The 22,715-nt window shown below is 41.2% G+C and overlaps 1 protein-coding gene across 2 annotated transcripts in view; it reads left to right on the top strand.

Moving 5' to 3' along the window:
- Nucleotides 1-17,211, top strand: part of sytl1.S (synaptotagmin like 1 S homeolog) — a 46,842-nt gene extending 29,631 nt beyond the window's left edge. For both annotated transcript variants that reach the window (XM_018248315.2, NM_001093193.2), the window contains 5 exon segments: nucleotides 1,714-1,875; nucleotides 2,480-2,558; nucleotides 3,044-3,143; nucleotides 4,638-4,843; nucleotides 16,899-17,211. In XM_018248315.2, coding sequence (XP_018103804.1) covers nucleotides 1,714-1,875; nucleotides 2,480-2,558; nucleotides 3,044-3,143; nucleotides 4,638-4,843; nucleotides 16,899-17,035 — 684 coding nt within the window. In that variant the 3' untranslated portion in view covers nucleotides 17,036-17,211.
- The last annotated feature ends 5,504 nt before the right edge of the window (nucleotides 17,212-22,715 follow it).

Here is a 22,715-nt window from a genome sequence, read left to right as displayed (position 1 = left end):
TGGGAACAATGCAACCTTATATGTAACAGCTGCCTGTGACCAGGTGTAGAAGTAAAGGCTTTCCTTTCATTTGAAAGTTGCACTTGCACACATTTCTTTTTAAAGGAAAGGCTTGCAGCTCGTGGGGGTGCCAAATGTTAGGCACCCCCAAGTGATTGTATTGACTTACCTAAAACCCCGGTGCTCCTATCAGCAGATAACTGCACCGGCCCAGGGTTATACCAGTGAGCACCACGGAGCGATCCACTTCCGTCTTCAAATTTCCCGGGGCAAATGCATGTGCAGTCGAATTAAATACCCGACTTTTTAGTTTGGCTTGTCACTCTACTGCGCATGCGCAGCCACAAGAAAACCTGAAGAAGCAGGAAGAAGATCCCTCCATGGTGCTCGCTAGAAGAAACCTGGGCCGGTGCAGTTTTCTGCTGATAGGAGCACCAGCCCGGGGTTTCAGATAAGTAACTACAATCACTTGGGGGTGCCTAACATTTGGCACCCCAAGTGCTGCAAGCCTTTCCTTATCCTCTAAGTGCTCTTACCCATGGGCGTTTGCTTATGCGTTTTTTCAAATGCACACTGAGTGTGAAAAAATGCACATATTGCATTTAAACACTTTTATGCAGAAAGAGCATTTTTCCCAGGAAAAACAGCTGGTGTGTAAGAGCCCTAATGCTAACCAAATTGCAAACAAATAATAATCATACAGAATAATGAACATCACTATGGGTGTGACACCCATAATGATAAGGATGCAACTTGTATGAGGTTTGCAAAGAATTGTGCTTACGGTAATGTACTATATGTCTTACTAATAACAAAAAAGTAAAAAAGTTATGCTGGTCACTACTTTGTTTGTAGGGGGGGGTTAAAGACAAGAGGTCTTCTGCACTCACCTACTGTGACTTTTGCATGCTAAAATGCCCTCCCCTTTAAAAAAAACAGGGATTGTTTGTAGTTGGCCAGCCAGAATATATTTTAATGTATAGACAGACAATTCCTGTTTTGTTTGGGGGGCTAGAGTAATGCACTAACAGGGGAATGTAATAAAAGTCGCAAAGAGCAAAACAATTCGCACCAATAAGACTAAAAATCCACATCTCGCAATGTAATATTGTTCCTTAAACTGTTATTACATTGTGAATTTTAATTGCGCACTTATAAGAAGTGCTTGAAGGTGTCGTAATCTTTTGGAGCAAACATAACGACTTTTTCAGTAAGAAGTTTTATTACATTGACTGTAGATTGGCGCAAACTATAAAATTCGCAAACGGTCTTCCACTGTCAGAAGTGGTCGCTAAACAGTTTCCGGGCTCGCAAAAGCTATATTAAATTCGCACAAAGCAAAATTTGTTTGCGCAAAGGCATAACTTTTCGCATTGCAAATAGTTTTTCCGTTAGCGATTTTTATTAAAAGTGCCTTAATGTCCTACATATAGATACTGAGTAAGCGCAGAGGACCTCTTATCTTTGTCTAAACGTATGGCTTACAGCACGAGCGAGCACAAAAATTTGGTTTTGTATAAGGTGCTTAACTTTTCCTAACAAATGTGGTCCCAGGCTTTAGCTTTGAATTGTAATGATCAGAGTATCGCCTCTACTTACTATCAAGCCATGTCCCATTATATCTTCTTTGAAAAAATAACAGTAACAAATCAACAGTTTAATTCTGTTGATTTTGACTATGTATTGACCACTTTTTACGCTCTTTATTTATAGTACAAGGTGGAATGGTCAGAGTTGCAAAGCAGAGTCCTCAATCTGTCTGTGTGGCACAGGGGGTCACTGGGAAGAAACCTTTTTCTTGGTGAGGTGGAAGTGGATCTTGTGTCCTGGGACTGGAGCAAAACTCAGCCAGCCTGGTACAATCTCCAGCCAAGGGTAAAATATCTTGATTCACTGTTTTCAAATACTGGATCTGTTTTGGGGCTACACTATCTGTAATATAAGTGACAAGGTTTGAACCATTATTCAATAAGATGAAACTCCAGCACACGAATGCTTAAGGGTTCATAACCCGTGTTTATTGTCAATGCCAAACATTGTTTGGCATTGACAATAAACAAGGGTTATGAACCCTTAAGCATTCGTGTGCTGGAGTTTCATCTTATTGATCATTGGTTGGAGGTGCCGTCCTCCTTTAACCCCAAGCACCGGTGAGGATACTGAGAGACCAGGTGTGCTACTGCTCCTATTTGCTTGAATTGAACCATTATTCACCTTTTAGCACTCCTATACTAAATGAGTCCTTTGGTGTGTTGTGTTTATGAATGCATTGAATCCAGTCAACTGTCCAAAGCTTAGTCAGAACTATGGATGTTTTGCAAGATTTTTTTGTGACTGGATAACTTATTATTGTACTCTTAGATGAATTTACAACTATTTACTTCACTGTGTAACCATTATATTAACCTACTGATGTAGTCTAATCTGCTACTGCTGCAGTGAATGCTGCCCTATAAAAATGCCCTTCTTCCCCTCACAGACTCCCCTATCTCCAGAATTCCTTTGCAGTCGAGGTCGGCTTAGAGTTGCTGTGAAATATGTTCCACAAGGGGCAGAAGGTGAGTTGTCTTCCTCCTGTTCTTTCTACTTCAAGTCAAGGCTTACAATCTAATTTATTACAAGTGCTATGGGTGAAACTAGGACTGCACATGTCCTGTTAGCATTGGTGTGTGCGCAATGCCCTATGCACCTTGCACTGGATTGAAAATCTGTCCCAAGGTGCAGAGTGCAACTCACGTGTACAGTATGCAAGAGAAATCAGTACAGGGCTCCCAAGTGCCTTGCATTCCCCCATACTTGCCTGTTCTGAATAACAAGCTAGCTTGGAGGGTTTCACCTTTGTGCTGCAGAACTAGTGGTTTCACATTGGACAAGATGCAACTCTTTACAAGCAGCAAATTGAAATAATAAAAATTACAAAAAACAAGGCCCTCATTTTGTATGTGAGGCACCTTATCTGCTGACATTTGTTTTAGCTTTATATCTTCTGCTCTTTCTTCTTTTCCCCCAGTGATCCTCTAATTTATTTCTCCTTCCTTTGTAGGCTTAGGGCTTCCTCCCACTGGTGAACTCCATGTTTGGATTAAGGAGGCACAGCAACTTGTACCTCACAAGGCTGGAAATGTCAGCACTTTTGTAAAGTGGTAATGTACCAAGTTATTATGAACAGAACTCTTATAAGTCTTTTAATAATAAGCAATAGAACAAAGATACAAGGCTTGAGTATGCAGGGAAACCCTTGCTTTAATTCGTACTGCGGAAGTGCAATGTTTCGGGGCCACGCCCCTTTATCAAGCATATGGAACCCGTGATACAAAGGGTACATAGGATAATGAATTAGAAAATTTGCATACAAAATAGAAAATGTGACAATACACAAAAACCACCCCCACATGTAACAATGCAGGTGTTAGTAAGAAATAGTGCATTGGAAAAATATGTTTTAATGCAAAAGAATGGCAAAGAAAGTCCAAGTAAATAATAGTCCATGGAAAAAAACAATAATAATAGCCCACAAAAAAAATAAGATCATTGTAAAGTCAGTGAGAGTCCGTGAGATAAAAAATGAGATAGCAGCTAAAGCCACTACAAAAACTCAATGATAACTTAATACGTAAAACTTAATAATAAGAAGCCTTTACAAAGATATAAAAAAAATAGAGAAAACTTGATTAGAACTTCCCTTGTGGCCTTTTAACAAATCACATTTAACAGCCATCATAGCTTGGGTACTCATGATTCAAGTTGTTTTGTTGGTGCTGTACTATACTGTAAGTTAATGATATCAAAGGGATTTTTGTGAAATTATGATAACTGCTATTTTGTATGTAAACGGGCAACACAGCTCCTCTTTACTTTCTGCTGTTCTGATAATTGTTTGTGCTGTTTGCATGAACAATTGGAGCAATAGATACAGCATATGACCAAGTCATGTGTGGCTCCCAAAATACTTTGCAGTCTGAGAGTGTACCTGATGCTATGGAGAAGCTGAAATTTTAGGCTGATGCAATAAATTCAGTATATAAAATATTGCATTTTAACCCTAGTTATTTTTAGGGTTCAGTTCTACTTTAACATTAAGCACTTAACCATGTAATGTAACTGTATTTTACATTAATTTGTATTCATTACTGGATTGACCCCTATTTCAATTCAAAATACTTACAAACATACATTTTACATATTCACTAAGCACTTAAGATGGTGACCCCCTGCCAGGGGCGATCCTGGCCCCTCCGCCACCTGAGGCAGCAGCAATTGCTGCTGCCCCCCCTACCCCAGAAATTCGCTCTTAAAGTACCAGGAGCAGCATTTTTTCTGCCCCTGGTACCTAGTGGGGCGCTGCTGCCTGAGGCGACAGCCTCAACTCGCCTCATTGGCGAAGCACCCCTGCCCCCTGTGACAAGATGGAAGTCCTGGATCATTGCTGCTATTGAGATGTTGAAACTTTAGGCTGGTACAAGAAGTTCAGTATATAAAATATGGCATTTTATCCATATTGATGTTTAGGGTTTAAGATAACTGCCCTGAGTAATATTAAAGTATTTAGTTTTTTCAAATGCTCCCTTTGCTTTCCTCGCTCTTCCCATCAGTTACGCTAATGCCTCTAATTCAATTACCTGTCTTGCTCTTTGTAGCTTTGTGCTTCCCGATTCCAGTCCATCCAACATACAGCGCACACGTGTGATCCCACATAGCTTGCATCCAGTGTTTAACCACACCATGGTGTATGATGGCTTCAGTGGAGAAGACCTCAAAGAAGCCTGTGTTGAATGCATCATTTGGGACCAGGGTAAAATAGGAAGTCGACCTCTTGGGGGCATTCGCCTCAGCACCGGAAAAGGTTAGCAGCCATTTTATTTCTTATTCAGGCCCGACATCGTCCCCAACCAATAGAGTGGTTTGTGTTCTCCATTAACGGTTCTTTCCATTGTCTTTATATTTACATCTGTATGCTACAATTCAGTTGAAACCAGATGGGTGGAGAAACAGGTCCAGTTTATTAAGATTTACCACTACAGGGTATATCATAACCTGGATGGATATAACTGTCACATATAGAAAACTATACAGCACATGTTTTACCATGTATATATTATTAAATAAGATTAATTTTAAGAATAATGAATGGGAAACTACTAATATTATGAGGAAAATGATTGCATGTAATTATCTAATCTCCTCAAGTGCTGTAAATTTCTAATTGCTAGAGACTTAGATAAGGATTAATTATCATGCTTCATTTTCTTATAGTTGAGTAGAAGCTGGAAATAGATTAACACATGAAACATACTTAGTTTACTGCTAGAAATCTGTATCCCAATTGGTATAGTAACTAATTCCTTATGGGCTCTTCCTTGCCATGCCTCCAAATTCTGCTAATGTAATCAGCCACACAATTAGTGGCTTTTTTATCAACAGGGTGGGGTAAAGCATATTCTCCTCAGATCCAAGTTAAAGTGGTAGAATAAACCCTTGTTGCATTATAATGCAGTGATTAGGACCAGTGGTTTAAAAAGAGGGCTATAGAGGGGCCAGCAATCAACAGCTCCCTCATGCATTCCTCAGCCCCCACCTCCCACCCGCTGCCACACTCACCCCTGCTCTCGTGCCAGTTGCCAGGGCTGTTGTGGGGAGATTTTACTACTGTTCATGAATTATGTTACAAGAAAACCCAAACATTTTTGTATTAATATAAAATAAATGTGCTTTTTAAGTGTTATGGTCTAGTATTTATATAAACAATATGGACCATGGCACTTTACCTTCTCATGCAAGTTCCTTAGCATGCAGAAAGCTTTGTGCCACCTTGTTCTATTTGTCTCCGACCATGCCAGAATTGGATTCCTGACAATTTGAGCTAATGTTTGGCACCTAGATGGCCTCCACTGATTATACTTTTGAAAAATATCAGGATCTTTTAATTGAAGTGATACATTAGTCTTTAGTATTTGCATAGTCTGCCTCTCTGTCTTTCTCTGTCTCTATCTGACTATCCATCTGTTCATTTGGTGTACAGTATGTTACACATTGTAACATAGTAAGTAAGGTTGAAAAAAGACACATGCCCATCAATTTCAACCTTTTAAGTCTATATATAACCTGCCTAACTGCTAGCTGATCCAGAGGAAGGCCAAAAAAAAGCATTTGAAGCCTCTCCAATTTGCCTCAGATGGGGAGATAATTCCTTCCTGACTCCAAGATGGCAATCGGACTAATCCCTGGATCAACTTGGACTATGAGCTATCTTCCATAACCCTGTATTCCCTACCTTGCTAAAAAGCCATCCAACCCCTTCTTAAAGCTATCTGATGTATCAGCCACCGGGCCAGATTTCCCTGCTCGCCGCCCCAAGGCCTCCCATTCCTATAGCCCGCAACTAACTATGTAGTCTACTATGCTGCGGGGGCGACATTCCGTCCCTACAACTTCAACGTCCTAGGCCCGGGCCTTTGTGGCCTCGCAACAAATACAGGCCTGATCAGCCAGCACGGCTGATTCAAGGAGAGAATACAAATCTTCACAGCTCACTGTAAAAAACTCATTCCGAACCTACTGGTAAAAAAAGCATAAGAGAGATTATTATATGATCTATTATATGTATATTTATACATAGTTATTATATCACCCCTTAAAAACCTCTTCTCCAGCGTGAATAACCCCAACTTGGCCAGTCTTTCCTCATAGCTCAAGATTTTCTATACCTTTTACCAGCTTACTCTGCCCTACTCTGCACCATCTCTAATTCAATAATGTCCTGTTTGAGCACTGGAGACCAAAACTGTACGGCATATTCTAGATGGGGTCTTACCTGTGCTCTGTACAGTTGAAGAATAACCCCTCCTCCCTCAAATTAATGCCCTCTTTTTTTTGTTTGTAAAATGTTTTTATTAATTTTGTAAAGTAAAGTTGAGATTAATGCCCCTTTTAATACAGCTCAACACATTATTTGCCCTTGATGGTGCTGGCTAGTAGGGATGTAGCGAACGTCGGAAAAAAAGTTCGCGAACATATTCGCGAACTTGCGCAAAAACGCGAGCGGTTCGCGAACGGTTCGCGAACCCCATAGACTTCAATGGGAAGGCGAACTTTAACATCTAGAAAAGACATTTCTGGCCAGAAAAATGATTTTAAAGTTGTTTAAAGGGTGCAACGACCTGGACAGTGGCATGCCAGAGGGGGATCAAGGGCAAAAATGTATCTGAAAAATCTGCCTGTGTGTGCTTGGAAGAGATAGTGTAGGGGGAGAGCTGTTAGTGATTTCAGGGACAGATGATAGTAAATTTGCTGGCTAGTAATCTGCTTGATACTGCTCTGTATTGGAGGGACAGAAGTCTGCAGGGATTTGAGGGACATTTTAGCTTAGGTAGCTTTGCTGGCTAGTAATCTACTGTTCTCTTTAAACAACTGCCATACGTTGACCTTGTAGGCATTGTTTGCCCAGTTTTTTTGGACGCAGCCACTGAAGCACAGTTGCCAGAAAAAATATGCCATATAAATGCTGAAAATAGTCATTTTTCGCCATACGTTGACCTTGTAGACATTGTTTGCCCAGTTTTTTGGACGCAGCCACTGAAGCACAGTTGCCAGAAAAATTATGCCATATAAATGCTGAAAATATAAATTTTTTTGGTTGCAGCCACTGAAGCACAGAGGCCAGAAAAATTATGCCATATAAATGCAGAAAATATGCATTTTTTTGGTCGCAGCCACTGAAGCACAGTTGACAGAAAAATTATGCCATATAAATGCTGAAAATATAAACTTTTTTGGTTGCAGCCACTGAAGCACAGAGGCCAGAAAAATTATGCCATATAAATGCAGAAAACATGCATTTTTTTGGTCGCAGCCACTGAAGCACAGTTGACAGAAAAATTATGCCATATAAATGCTGAAAATATAAATTTTTTTGGTTGCAGCCACTGAAGCACAGAGGCCAGAAAAATTATGCCATATAAATGCAGAAAATATGCATTTTTTGCCATACGTTGACCTTGTAGACATTGTTTGCCCAGTTTTTTTGGTTGCAGCCACTGAAGCACAGAGGCCACAAAAAATTAAACCAGTAGGGTTTGCACCCTAGTTTGTAACGGTGGCGGAGGGAGGAGGAGGACGCTAAAGGACAGCTGTGTGTGGAGTCATGAGGCTTGAAGAGAAGGACAGCTGCATAGAAGTCAGAACAAGTCTTCCGGCGTGCAGTAACCCTCCGAGATCCACCCCTCATTCATTTTAATAAAGGTCAGGTAATCGACACTTTTGTGACCTAGGCGAGTTCTCTTCTCAGTTACAATCCCTCCTGCTGCACTGAAGGTCCTTTCTGAGAGCACACTTGAGGCTGGGCAAGACAAGAGGTTCATGGCAAATTGTGACAGCTCTGGCCACAGATCAAGCCTGCGCACCCAGTAGTCCAGGGGTTCATCGCTCCTCAGAGTGTCGATATCTGCAGTTAATGCCAGGTAGTCCGCTACCTGCCGGTCGAGGCGTTCTTTGAGGGTGGATCCAGAAGGGTTGTGGCGCTGCAGAAAAACAGAAAAACATTTGCATGTCTGACGTTACAGACTGGCCAAAGGGCTTTGTCCTTGCAGGTGTGCTCGTGGCAGGATTACTGGCACCTCTGCCCCTGGAATGTTGATGAGTTCCTGAAGTGACATCACCCTTAAAAGCATTGTACAACATGTTTTGCAGGCTGGTTTGTAAATGCCGCATCTTTTCGGACTTGTGGTATGTTGGTAACATTTCTGACACTTTATGCTTGTACCGAGGGTCTAGTAGCGTTGCGACCCAGTACAGGTCCTTCTCCTTAAGCCTCTTGATACGGGGGTCCTTCAACAGGCATGACAGCATGAAAGACCCCATTCTCACAAGGTTGGATGCAGAGCTATCCATCTCCGCTTCCTCATTATCAAGGACTGCATCATCCACGGTCTCCTCCCCCCAGCCACGTACAAGACCAGGGGTCCCCAAAAGGTCACCACTAGCCCCCTGGGAAGCCTGCTCCTGTTGGTCCTCCTCCTCCTCCTCCACAAAGCCACCTTCCTCCTCTGACTCCACTTCTGGCACCTCTCCCTGCGTTGCAGCAGGTGCCTGGGTTCGTTCTGGTGATTCCGACCAGAAATCGTGCGCTTCCAGCTCCTCGTCACGCTGGTCTACAGCCTCATCTGTCACTCGTCGCACGGCACGCTCCAGGAAGAAAGCGAAGGGTATTAGGTCGCTGATGGTGCCTTCGGTGCGACTGACCATATTTGTCACCTCTTCAAAAGGTCGCATGAGCCTGCAGGCATCGCGCATAAGCACCCAGTAACGGGGGAAAAAAATCCCCAGCTGTGCAGATCCAGTCCTACCACCCAGTTCAAAAAGGTACTCGTTGACGGCCCTTTGTTGTTGCAGCAGACGTTCCAACATAAGGAGCGTTGAATTCCAGCGAGTCTGGCTGTCAGAAATCAAACGCCTGACTGGCATGTTGTAGCGCTGCTGAATGTCAGCAAGGCGTGCCATGGCTGTGTAGGAACGTCTGAAATGGGCCGACACCTTTCTGGACTGGGTGAGAACGTCCTGGAATCCTGGGTACTTGGAGACAAAACGTTGGACTATTAAATTTAACACATGTGCCATGCAGGGCACATGTGTTAAATTGCCTAGTCTCAACGCTGCCAACAGATTGCTTCCATTGTCACACACCACTTTTCCGATCTGCAGTTGGTGTGGGGTCAGCCACCGATCGGCCTGTGACTGCAGAGATGACAGGAGTACAGATCCGGTATGGTTTTTGCTTTCCAGGCACGTCATCCCCAAGACAGCGTGACAACGGCGTACCTGGCACGTCGAATAGCCTAGGGGGAGCTGGGGGTGCACAGGTGTGGAGGAGGAGAAGGAGGACCCAGCAGCAGAGTAAGAAGAAGAAGAAGACGAGGTAGAGAGCGATGGAGGAGTAGAGGTGGTGGCAGAACCGCGTGCAATCCGTGGCGGTGACACCAACTCCACTGTTGTTGTTGAGCTACCCATTCCCTGCTTCCCAGCCATTACCAAGTTCACCCAGTGGGCAGTGTAGGTGACATACCTGCCCTGACCATGCTTGGAGGACCATGCGTCAGTAGTCATATGGACCTTTGGCCCAACACTAAGTGACAGAGATGCGGTAACTTGGCTCTGCACATGTTGGTACAGGTGTGGTATTCCCTTTTTAGAAAAAAATTGCGGCTGGGTACCTTCCACTGCGGTGTCCCAATTGCTACAAATTTGCGGAAGGCCTCAGAGTCCACCAGCTGGTATGGTAAAAGCTGGCGGGCTAAGAGTGCAGACAAGCCAGCTGTCAGACGCCGGGCAAGGGGGTGACAGTCAGACATTGGCTTCTTACGCTCAAACATGGCCTTCACAGAAACTTGGCTGGTGGCAGATGACTGGGAATGGGAACAGGTGGTCAAGGTGGAAGGCGGAGTGGAGGGTGGTTCAGACGGGTCAAGGAGAGCAGAGGTAGAGCAGTAAGATGCTGGACCAGAAGGAGTGTGGCTTTTAGTTTGCCTGTTGCCTTTGAGGTGTTGCTCCCAAAGTGCTTTGTGCTTGCCGCTCATGTGCCTTCGCATAGAAGTTGTACCTATGTGGCTGTTGGGCTTACCAAGGCTCAGTTTCTGACTGCACTCATTGCAAATTACAATGCTTTTGTCAGAGGCACACACATTAAAAAAATCCCACACTGCTGACTTTTTGGAAGTGTGCGATCTGGCGGTAACAGTAGAAGTTGGCGGAGTTGGCGGTATTGGCGGCAATGGCGGGTGCGTTGGCCGGCTGAACACAGGTGCCGATACATGTTGTTGCCCTGCTGATCCCTGCGGGCTGTCCTCCCTGCTTCTTCTAAGTCTTATTCTCCTACTGCCTCTCTGACTCTCCGTCTCTCCATCTGAACTACCCTCCTCTTGCTCTCTTCTACTAGGCACCCACAAAACATCAATCTCCTCATCATCATTCTCCTCAGATGCATCAATTTCTTCTGACACATCACAGAAGGAAGCAGCAGCGGGGACCTCCTCCTCATCACTCATTATGTCCATCTCTATCGTGTTCTCTGCCAGAATTAAATCTGGTGTAAGGTCCTCATCTCCTTCATCTTCTTCTGGCAATAATGGTTGCGCATTACTCAGTTCAAGAAACTCATTGGAAAATAACTCCTCTGACCCCAGTGAAGAAGGGGCACCGGTGGTGGAGGAAGTGTTACGTGGGGTGGCCATAGCAGTGGAGGATGAGGAGGATGTTGTGGTAAAGTTAGAAACGGTAGAGGATGGGGTGTGCTGTGTAAGCCAGTCAACTACCTCTTCAGCATTTTGGGAGTTCAGGGTCATTGGCTTTTTAAAACTGGGCAATTTGCTAGGGCCACAGGATTGCATAGCAGCACGGCCCCTAGCACGGCCTCTGCGTGGCGGCCTGCCTTTGCCTGGCATTATTTTTAAAAAAACAACAACAACAACAAAAACTCAGTTGGTTTTTCTGGAAACGATAATACACACAGCTAGATGGCGGGTTGAAGAAAACACTGTGCAAATAATGCCTACAAAGTCAACGTATACACTACTACAGCGGTGGATACGGATTACGTAAAATATATGAATGCTGCTTGAAAAAAAGTAACTCAAGTGGTTTTTCTAGAGACGATAATATTATCAATATTTAGACAAAATGTGAACAAGGTCACACAGCTCGATGGCGGGTTGAAGAAAACAGTGTGCAAATAATGCCTACAAGGTCAACGTATACACTACTACAGCGGTGGATACGGATTACGTAAAATATCTGAATGCTGCTTGAAAAAAGTAACTCAAGTGGTTTTTCTAGAGACGATAATATTATCAATATTTAGACAAAATGTGAACAAGCTCACACAGCTCGATGGCGGGTTGAAGAAAACAGTGTGCAAATAATGCCTACAAGGTCAACGTATACACTACTACAGCGGTGGATACGGATTACGTAAAATATATGAATGCTGCTTGAAAAAAGTGACTCCGGTGTTTTTTCTGGAGACGGTAATATTATGGATATTTAGACAGAATGGGAACAAGGTCACACAGCTCGATGGCGGGTTGAAGAAAACAGTGTGCAAATAATGCCTACAAGGCCAACGTATACACTACTACAGCGGTGGATACGGATTACGTAAAATATATGAATGCTGCTTGAAAAAAGTGACTCCGGTGTTTTTTCTGGAGACGGTAATATTATGGATATTTAGACAGAATGGGAACAAGGTCACACAGCTCGATGGCGGGTTGAAGAAAACAGTGTGCAAATAATGCCTACAAGGCCAACGTATACACTACTACAGCGGTGGATACGGATTACGTAAAATATATGAATGCTGCTTGAAAAAAGTGACTCCGGTGTTTTTTCTGGAGACGGTAATATTATGGATATTTAGACAGAATGGGAACAAGGTCACACAGCTCGATGGCGGGTTGAAGAAAACAGTGTGCAAATAATGCCTACAAGGTCAACGTATACACTACTACAGCGGTGGATACGGATTACGTAAAATATATGAATGCTGCTTGAAAAAAAGTAACTCAAGTGGTTTTTCTAGAGACGATAATATTATCAATATTTAGACAAAATGTGAACAAGCTCACACAGCTCGATGGCGGGTTGAAGAAAACACTGTGCAAATAATGCCTACAAGGCCAACGTATACACTACTACAGCGGTGGATACGGATTACGTAAAATATATGAATGCTGCTTGAAAAAAGTGACTCCGGTGTTTTTTCTGGAGACGGTAATATTATGGATATTTAGACAGAATGGGAACAAGGTCACACAGCTCGATGGCGGGTTGAAGAAAACAGTGTGCAAATAATGCCTACAAGGTCAACGTATACACTACTACAGCGGTGGATACGGATTACGTAAAATATATGAATGCTGCTTGAAAAAAAGTAACTCAAGTGGTTTTTCTAGAGACGATAATATTATCAATATTTAGACAAAATGTGAACAAGCTCACACAGCTCGATGGCGGGTTGAAGAAAACAGTGTGCAAATAATGCCTACAAGGCCAACGTATACACTACTACAGCGGTGGATACGGATTACGTAAAATATATGAATGCTGCTTGAAAAAAGTGACTCCGGTGTTTTTTCTGGAGACGGTAATATTATGGATATTTAGACAGAATGGGAACAAGGTCACACAGCTCGATGGCGGGTTGAAGAAAACAGTGTGCAAATAATGCCTACAAGGCCAACGTATACACTACTACAGCGGTGGATACGGATTACGTAAAATATATGAATGCTGCTTGAAAAAAGTGACTCCGGTGTTTTTTCTGGAGACGGTAATATTATGGATATTTAGACAGAATGGGAACAAGGTCACACAGCTCGATGGCGGGTTGAAGAAAACAGTGTGCAAATAATGCCTACAAGGTCAACGTATACACTACTACAGCGGTGGATACGGATTACGTAAAATATATGAATGCTGCTTGAAAAAAAGTAACTCAAGTGGTTTTTCTAGAGACGATAATATTATCAATATTTAGACAAAATGTGAACAAGCTCACACAGCTCGATGGCGGGTTGAAGAAAACAGTGTGCAAATAATGCCTACAAGGCCAACGTATACACTACTACAGCGGTGGATACGGATTACGTAAAATATATGAATGCTGCTTGAAAAAAGTGACTCCGGTGTTTTTTCTGGAGACGGTAATATTATGGATATTTAGACAGAATGGGAACAAGGTCACACAGCTCGATGGCGGGTTGAAGAAAACAGTGTGCAAATAATGCCTACAAGGTCAACGTATACACTACTACAGCGGTGGATACGGATTACGTAAAATATATGAATGCTGCTTGAAAAAAGTAACTCAAGTGGTTTTTCTAGAGACGATAATATTATCAATATTTAGACAAAATGTGAACAAGCTCACACAGCTCGATGGCGGGTTGAAGAAAACAGTGTGCAAATAATGCCTACAAGGCCAACGTATACACTACTACAGCGGTGGATACGGATTACGTAAAATATATGAATGCTGCTTGAAAAAAGTGACTCCGGTGTTTTTTCTGGAGACGGTAATATTATGGATATTTAGACAGAATGGGAACAAGGTCACACAGCTCGATGGCGGGTTGAAGAAAACAGTGTGCAAATAATGCCTACAAGGCCAACGTATACACTACTACAGCGGTGGATACGGATTACGTAAAATATATGAATGCTGCTTGAAAAAAGTGACTCCGGTGTTTTTTCTGGAGACGGTAATATTATGGATATTTAGACAGAATGGGAACAAGGTCACACAGCTCGATGGCGGGTTGAAGAAAACAGTGTGCAAATAATGCCTACAAGGCCAACGTATACACTACTACAGCGGTGGATACGGATTACGTAAAATATATTATGGCTGCTTGAAAAAAGTGACTCCGGTGTTTTTTCTGGAGACGGTAATATTATGGATATTTAGACAGAATGGGAACAAGGTCACACAGCTCGATGGCGGGTTGAAGAAAACAGTGTGCAAATAATGCCTACAGGGCAAATAATGCCTAAAAGGTCAACTTATACACTACTACAGCGGTAGTAAAATAAAAAAAAGTAAAATAAAAAAAAAATGAATATTAAAAAAAAAAAATTAAAGTTGGTGCTGCTGAACTACTAGGAGCAGCAGATTAGCACACCAGTCCCACTCCCCAACACTGCTAGACTAATAGCACTGGGCTCTTATAGTAGTAGTAGTAGTAGTAGTAGTAAAACAACAAAAAAATAAATAAAAGCAGTCCTTACAAGGACTACTGTTATTGCAGCAGTCAGCAGATGAGATCAGAAGCAGGACAGCTGCCCACTGCAGCTACATACAGAGCACTGCAGTAGAAGGTAGATTACTAGCCAGCAAAGCTACCTAAGCTTAAATGTCCCTCAAACCCCTGCAGACTTCTGTCCCTCCAATAACAGAGCAGTATCAAAACGATTACTAGCCAGCAAACTTTCAACTGTCCCTGAAATCACTAACAGGCAGCAGCTCTCTCCCTACACTATCTCTTCAGCACACACAGGCAGAGTGAAAAAACGCTGCAGGGCTTCGGTTTTTATAGGGAAGGGGAGTGGTCCAGGGGAGAGCTTCCTGATTGGCTGCCATGTACCTGCTGGTCTGGGGTGAGAGGGCAAAAAAAAGCGCCAACAATGGCGAACCCAAAATGGCGAACGTCGCGCGACGTTCGCGAACTTCCGGCGAGCGCGAACACCCGAAGTTCGCCGGCGAACAGTTCGCGACATCTCTACTGGCTAGCATTGCTTGCTACAGCCAAGTTTATCAAGGACTCCTTGATCTTTTTCCATTATGGATTTGCCTAGTGCAGTCCCATTAAGGGTGTAAGTGGCTTGGATATTTTTACATCCCAGGTGCATGACTTTACATTTATCAACATTGAATCTTATCATGTAGAATTCAGTGGTAAGCTGGCACAAAACTGGACTTAACTCCAAAATAGATTCAAATAAAAAGTATTATTACACAAAAAGGAACATCTCAAAGGGTGGCCTTATGCGTTTCATGCCTTATGGACACTTAATAATAAGCTAAGGATATTCTGTACAACCAGTAATATTTAAATGAAAAAGCACCAATCAGAGAAGTGTTCTGGGTAGCTAATCAAAGTGCTTAATGCATAAGGCCTTCCATAATGAAGGGAAAGAACTTATATTAGTTATAAAAAATAAATTTAGCAAAAAACATAAATCTCATCTGCCACTTAGCTGCCCAAATTGCCAGTTTGTCAAGATTGTGTTGCAAGGATGTCACATCCTGAATGGAATTAATTGGGCTGGATAGTTTTGTGTAATCTGTAAACCCTGATATATTACTTATCATCCCCTAAGTAATTAATGAACAAGTTAAATACTTGACCCCTGAGGGACCCCACTAAGAACCCTACTCAAAGTAGAGAATGTACCATTAACAACCACCTTCTGGCTACCCGATCCTGTACCCGATCCCGACTTCATTAAGCTCATCAGACTTTAGTTTATAAAGCAGTTATTTGTGGGGCACTGTATCAAAAGCTTTGGCAAAATCCAAATCGATCTACTGCTCCCCCGCTGTCCAGCATCTTACTTATCTCATCATAAAAGGCAATCATATTTGTCTGAAATGACCGATCCTTCTTAAAATCATGCTGACTGCTGCTCATAATACCATTCACTAGGACAACATTTTGAATGTGATCCCTTAACAAGCCTTCAAATAAGTTGCCCACCACAAATGTCAAACTTACCAGCCTATAATTGCCAGGCTGAGATCTTAATCTTTTTTTTAAATATTGGAATGACATCAGCTTTTCTCCAATCCATAGTTACCACACCAGATGAAAGCAAATCTGAGAAAATCAGAAATAGAGGCTAATCTAAAACTGAGCTAAGCTCTCTTAGAATCTAGGGGTGTATGCCATCTGGCCCTGGCGCCTTGTTCACATTCATTTTTATTAAAGCTTTATGAACTAGCCTGGAAAATATGACTCCTTAATTGTATCACTGAAGAAAAGAACTGATTTAGCACATTTGCCTTTTCTGAATCTGTTACACCCATACTGGTACCATTATTTAAAGGAGCACCACTCTAACCCCACATCTGTTTTTTGCTATTAATATTCTTTAAAGCCTTTTTGGGGTTAGTCTTAGCCTCTGTCGCAATGTGTTCCTAATTTCCTAACTTCTGTACCCACAGACTTGTAGTTTTTAAATGCCTTTCTCTTCTTATTAACCTATTAACCTCTTAATAAAAGATTAATGATTGATATTTGTCAGAAAGCTATTGTATACTGCTGGGCGTGTTTTTGCAATATTAATTATTTAAGCAGTTACCTGTTCCTAGTAACTTGATACAGAATATTAAAAAAACGTTTGTATTACAGGAAGCAGCTATGAAAACAGTGTCAACTGGATGGATTCCACAGAAGAGGAGAAGGCATTCTGGAAATCAGTTATAAATAATCCTGCGGAGTGGGCAGAGATTGTGCTGCCACTAAGACAAAATTTAACTTCACGTTGACTGATTAATACCAGTTAAAGAGGTGACCTACAATGAAGATTACCCCAGACATAAATCATACAACCTAGGCTGAGGATAGACCCTTACTCTGGGTTTGCTGAAAACTGTTACACATAATGCCAAGTGGAACCGTTTGTGAATGAACTTGACCCTGCAAAATAAAAGGGTTACCTGTATGGCAGTTTCTATATTTTTTCAAATGATGCTTGATGTCAATGTTATTGATAAGGAAGAAAGCTAGAAATTTGTCTATTTTTGTCCAGATGGTAATCCAGGGAAAAGCTTGATGCTTCAGTAGAGCTAACTACCCTCACTTAACACTGACTGGGAGTAATTAGCCTATGTGATCTTCGGAAAGAAGAAAATCGTAAGAAGTGACATCTGAATTCCAGAAGAATTCCTAAGCCCCAGAAAAGCAAGAATATTACACTCAAAAAAGTGGGATGCAGTCATACCAATTATAAAGGCCAGAACATGGCAAATATGTATACAAATTATTCTAATAAAGAATATGGCAGTTTCTGAGGAGATATTTACAGCAAAGCTGGAGAGTGTGTTTTGAGCACACTTGCACAATAGCTGCAAAATGATAAATAAGAATAAAATATTTTTAGGGGTGAATTATAAATATATTATTTGGAAATTATTACTTTGGAACTATTACCCTATGCAATATTGTACACAAAGCAAAGCTGAATCATTGCCAAAGTAACACAATCTCACAAGCAATTATCGAGGAAACACAACAAACTTTTTATTAAGAGGCTGAATCTGTGCTCAAGTTTTTAATAGACATGCACAGTCAATAACAACATGTGAAACTTTGTTCAACATGGCTGCCAGGCAAAAAAAAAGTTTTATGTTTTACGGTCATCACATAACTACACATATGGGACCTGTTATACAAAATGATCAACCAGGGGTTTTCTGAATAAGGGATCTTTCTGTAATTTGAATCTCCATACCTCGTCTACTTAAAAAATAAAATAAACCCAATAGGCTTGATTTGCCTTCAATAAGGATTAATAATATCTTAGTTAGGATCAAGTATATGAAAAGTATGTGCTATTTTCATACAGTGATTTCAAGATTAGGAATTATGTATAGTGTCAGACCGATTTTCATTATAGTAAAGGACAGTCAGCGCAGTCATATTTGGGTCAGGCAGGTTTGCATTCTAGACAAGGACAGGCAGCCAGGGGTGTAACTACAGAGGAAGAAGACCTTGCTGCTGCGGGGGGGGGGGGCGGATTAACTGGGGGCCCCTTGAGTCACTACTTAATTAGCAATTTGAATATACTGTATATTGGTGAAACAGGTCACCTCTAGATATTTTGTGGGCCCTAAAATTCAGGGACGGCACTAGGGGTAGGCAGAAAAGGCACCTGCCTATGGTGCAATGATAAGGGAGCACTTGGCAGGTACCTATTAAAAGATAAGTAAACCTTTAAAATAAGTGAATGTCAAATTGATGAGGGTGCTATTCTGAGTTTATTCTTATTTTAAATTAATTTGGGTTATCATTCATTCTTCACATGGTAGTTTGTTATTTTACTGAGGTGTCTCCTCCCTGCAAGAGAAAAAACAGAACAGAGTGTTAATTAAAGCATAAGTAACAGCAAAAATTATTAAATTGTCTTGAAATATTATTTATTGCTATGGTATAAAATATAAAACTTAAATGAGAAGTCCATGTTGTTCAGTTTGTTTGCTTTTTATCCTGCATCTTCAGCCATTTTAATCAGATATATAAATATCTAGTCTGTGCTCAGTGGACCCATAGGAAATGCATGCAATAGAGACCTGCAAAGAGTTGGGTACCTGCAGGTGTATTTTCAACATTCAAGGAAGTTTGAGGGTTTTTTTCAAAATGGGATATTGATATGAACCCATCCAATAGTTTTAAGAACATTTTTGCCTCTAAAATTTTTTAATAAAAATGTCCCAAGTGTTACTGTCCCTTTAAGCAAAGCTGTCTCACCAAGGAGATACTTTATGCAGCTTATAGTAATTACATAGCGTGAATCTAGGGTTGCCACAAGGCTGATATTTTACCAGCTTGGCCAGTAAAAATGATAGGAAAATATCGGAAAGAAAGCAACCATATGTGAATCTTGTACTCTGCTACAGAGCACATAAAATGCTGAGTGCATAACTGTATTCGCAGTATTTATGTCGTTAACAAGTGATGTGGATACCAGCAGTGTGATATTATAGCTAGCTATTTTGAGTAGAGGGTCTAATAACTAAACAGTTCTGTGGAATATTCCCAGTGTGTAATTATATGTCACAATGTAATGGATAGTTATCACAAAGAATATCTCACATAGCCTGGTAGTCGCTTTGAGTTCCTTGCAGGCGTTTCACAACAACAAATCCAATAGCCTGTATTATGATGACTAAGACACCACCTCCAATGAAACTCCCAACATGGAAGACAGTATGAGAGGAACTTGCTGAAGGAGCATCATCTATGGCAAAGAGAGTTAATTGTTAAAAATAAGGACAACATTAAATGAGATCATCATTAGAACTACAGACTTGTTTTTGGTTATTGTGAATGGTAGAGAACACACACCAAGTCTAGAAGTATTGGTTGTATTAAAGGGATACTGTCATGGAAAAACATGGCTTTTTTTTCCAAAATTCAAAAGAGCAAACAGTTTTTTTTACATTTATTTTGAAATCTGACATTGAGCTAAACGTGGGGGCAAATTTATCAAAGGTCGAATATTTTTAGCTCGAATGAACTCGAATGACTTTGAAACTCGAATGATATCTTATTTAAGGAAATACTCGAATGTATAAAATTTGAACGAACATTACCGACCCGAAAACTCAAATCAAATTCGAACACAATTCGAATCGAGTTTTTTTTCCAAAAAACTGGAATGTCAGGAAGTCTATTAACATCTTTAAATGGGTTAACCTACCTCTGCCAATGACTTCTACAGGAACTCGGCAGGTTTAAGGTGGTGACCTATCAAATTTGAGTTACTTCCAGGGTCGAGTTATGATAAATTTTGAATTTGAATTTGCCATTCGAACCTTAATAAATCTGCCCCATATTGTCAGTTTCCTAGGTGTCCCCAGTCATGTGACTTGTGCTCTGATAAACATCAGTCACTCTTTACTGCTGCACTGCAAGTTGGAGTGATATCACTCCCCTCCCTTCTGCTCCCCCCCCCAGCAGCCCCTCAGCAGAACAATGGGAAGTTAACCAGATAACAGCTCCTTGGTAGATATAAGAACAGCAATCAATAGTAAAAATTCAGGTCCCACTGTGACACCTTCAGTTACATTGAGTAGTTCCATCCTAAAGTCCTGGCTCATTCTGTGGGGGGCGTGCTTGGATCTGTATGTTTGAAAATTACATTATTGCTGCTGACCAAGGGGAGATTTCTGCTGCTAGAAAGCGTGCTTTACTTATTCACTGCCTGGGAGCAGTGGGACAGAATATACATTACCATTAACTGATGATACTTATGAAACTGCTCTTACTCCTATAAAGAACTTTTTTGTAATGGCGAATCCACAGAACAATTTGTAGCAGCTTTGAGAGAGCTGATTGTTACTTGTGAGTTTGGGAATCTAACAGATGAAATGCTAAGAGACCAAATAGTGGAAAAAACAAACTCACCTCGCATTAGAGAGAGACTGCTCCTAGAGCAGGATTTAACCCTTGCAAAGGCTTTTACAGTTGCTAGCCAAATTGAAACAGCAGTGGCAGAGGCTACAACGCTCAGTCACGGAACTGCTGGGAATGTACAGACTGGGAATTCAGCACTGTGGCCTAATAATACACAGTCACAGGCAAAATACAGTGCTAGAAAGGGATTCACCTACACTGCAAAACCGTGCAGCAAACATAAATAGAAAATACTGCTTTCACTGTGGTTCAACACAACACACTGCAAATCATGTTACATGTCCTGCAAAAGTTAAACGGCGCCGCAAATGCACAAAAGAAGGACATTTTGCTAAGATCTGCCATAATTCTGCTAAAGATGTTCATGAAGTGACTACTACAAATGTCACAGTATTAAATGTGAATAAAGCTGGTACATTTATTCCAGACAAGTGTCAGTACTGCTTCTGCTGACAAGGGACACTCCATTAACCTGATGCTTGATACAGGTTCATCTGTTTCTATACTACCAAAGGATATTTTCTTGAAATACTTTGCAAAAGATCCGCTTGTTGCACCTGCCCTGAAACTGGTCAGTTACTTAAAGGATCCAATCCCTGTGCTTGGTTGCTTGCCAGTGACTGTTCAATTTGAATCAAATACTGCAAAATGTGATTTTTACATTGTGAATAAGGGTACTGCTATACTTGGAAGGGATCTCTTTGCTGCATTAAACCTACAATTAGTTGATGGTCTCATTACTACAGCACCAGTGCCTGCCACACAGTCAGTGTCTAAAATTTCACCACAAAGCAACACTTCACTGGGTTGTGCAAAGAACTTTGTACACAAAGTTAAGTTGAGACCAGATGTAAAACCAGTACAATTCCCTGATTCAGCATGGGAAAAACTTGCTATTGATATTGTTGGTCCTTTTACAGATGCTCCTATAGACTGTAGATTTGCTATAACCTTGATAGACTATTACAGTAAATAGACAGAAATTGCATTTTTTTTCTCATATAACATCAGCTACAGTAATAACATTTCTGTCTACAGTCTTCAGCAGAGAAGGTAATCCAAAGGAGTTAATATCAGACAACGGACCACAGTTTGTCTCATATGAGTTTGAATCCTTTCTGAGAGAGAGAGGAATATCGTGCATAGGAAATCTTCAGTGTATTACCCACAAGCAAATGAAGAAATCGAAATTCAACAGAAGTCTGAAAGAAGCACTACAGACATCAAATCTTATTGGGAAATCTTGGAAAGTATTTACAACAGATTTCCAACATAACTAAAGAGCAATGCACCATGCAACAACCCAACCATCTCCACCTGAATTATTACATGGCACTAAATTACATGTTGCAAACATCAAACTTCCACAAAATACTGTGCCTACAAGATCATCTACTGCTGACATTGTGAAACGTCAAGCCAAATGCAAGACTTTACTGACAGAAAACGTGATGCAAGAGAAGTACACTTTCAGCCTTGATCTTTAGTCAGAATTAAGAAACCAGGAATATTGAAACAAGGACAATCTAAATTTACTACACCACTTGAAGTGAGGTGCCAGGGAGGACCATACACATATGAACTGTCTGATAGTCGCATATGGGATGCAAGTCGTCTTGCTCCTGTTAGATATGACTTTGGAGAAGCTCCATTTGAAGGACATTTTGCTACTCCTGATGTCAACTGCAGTAGGCCTGAAGAAAGTGAACCTATAAGGCGTACTGAGAGAATCTGAAAACTACCTGCATGGACCCAGGACTATGTGATGTGAATAATGTATATTATTGCTTTAAGATGCATTGTTGTTTTTATTACATTTGCCCAAATGCTTTCCTGCTATAGGGGGAATATGTGGTGTTTATACAAATGGCCTGTAGATGTCACTGTACCCAGACTTGTGCATACTTCCTGTCAGCTTAAAAGTGAAAGTGAAAGTAACTGTTGTGTAATGGCTGCATGAGAGCCTGCTAATAAAGCACTGATATACTCTATTCATCCTCGGCTACCCAAAACATAACATTTTTTTTCTTA

The sequence above is a fragment of the Xenopus laevis genome, chromosome 2S (genome assembly GCF_017654675.1).
Source record: "Xenopus laevis strain J_2021 chromosome 2S, Xenopus_laevis_v10.1, whole genome shotgun sequence".
In the NCBI taxonomy this organism is placed as follows: domain Eukaryota; kingdom Metazoa; phylum Chordata; class Amphibia; order Anura; family Pipidae; genus Xenopus; species Xenopus laevis.
Note: the sequence above shows the minus strand (reverse complement) of the source record. Positions and strands in the feature narration are given on the sequence as shown.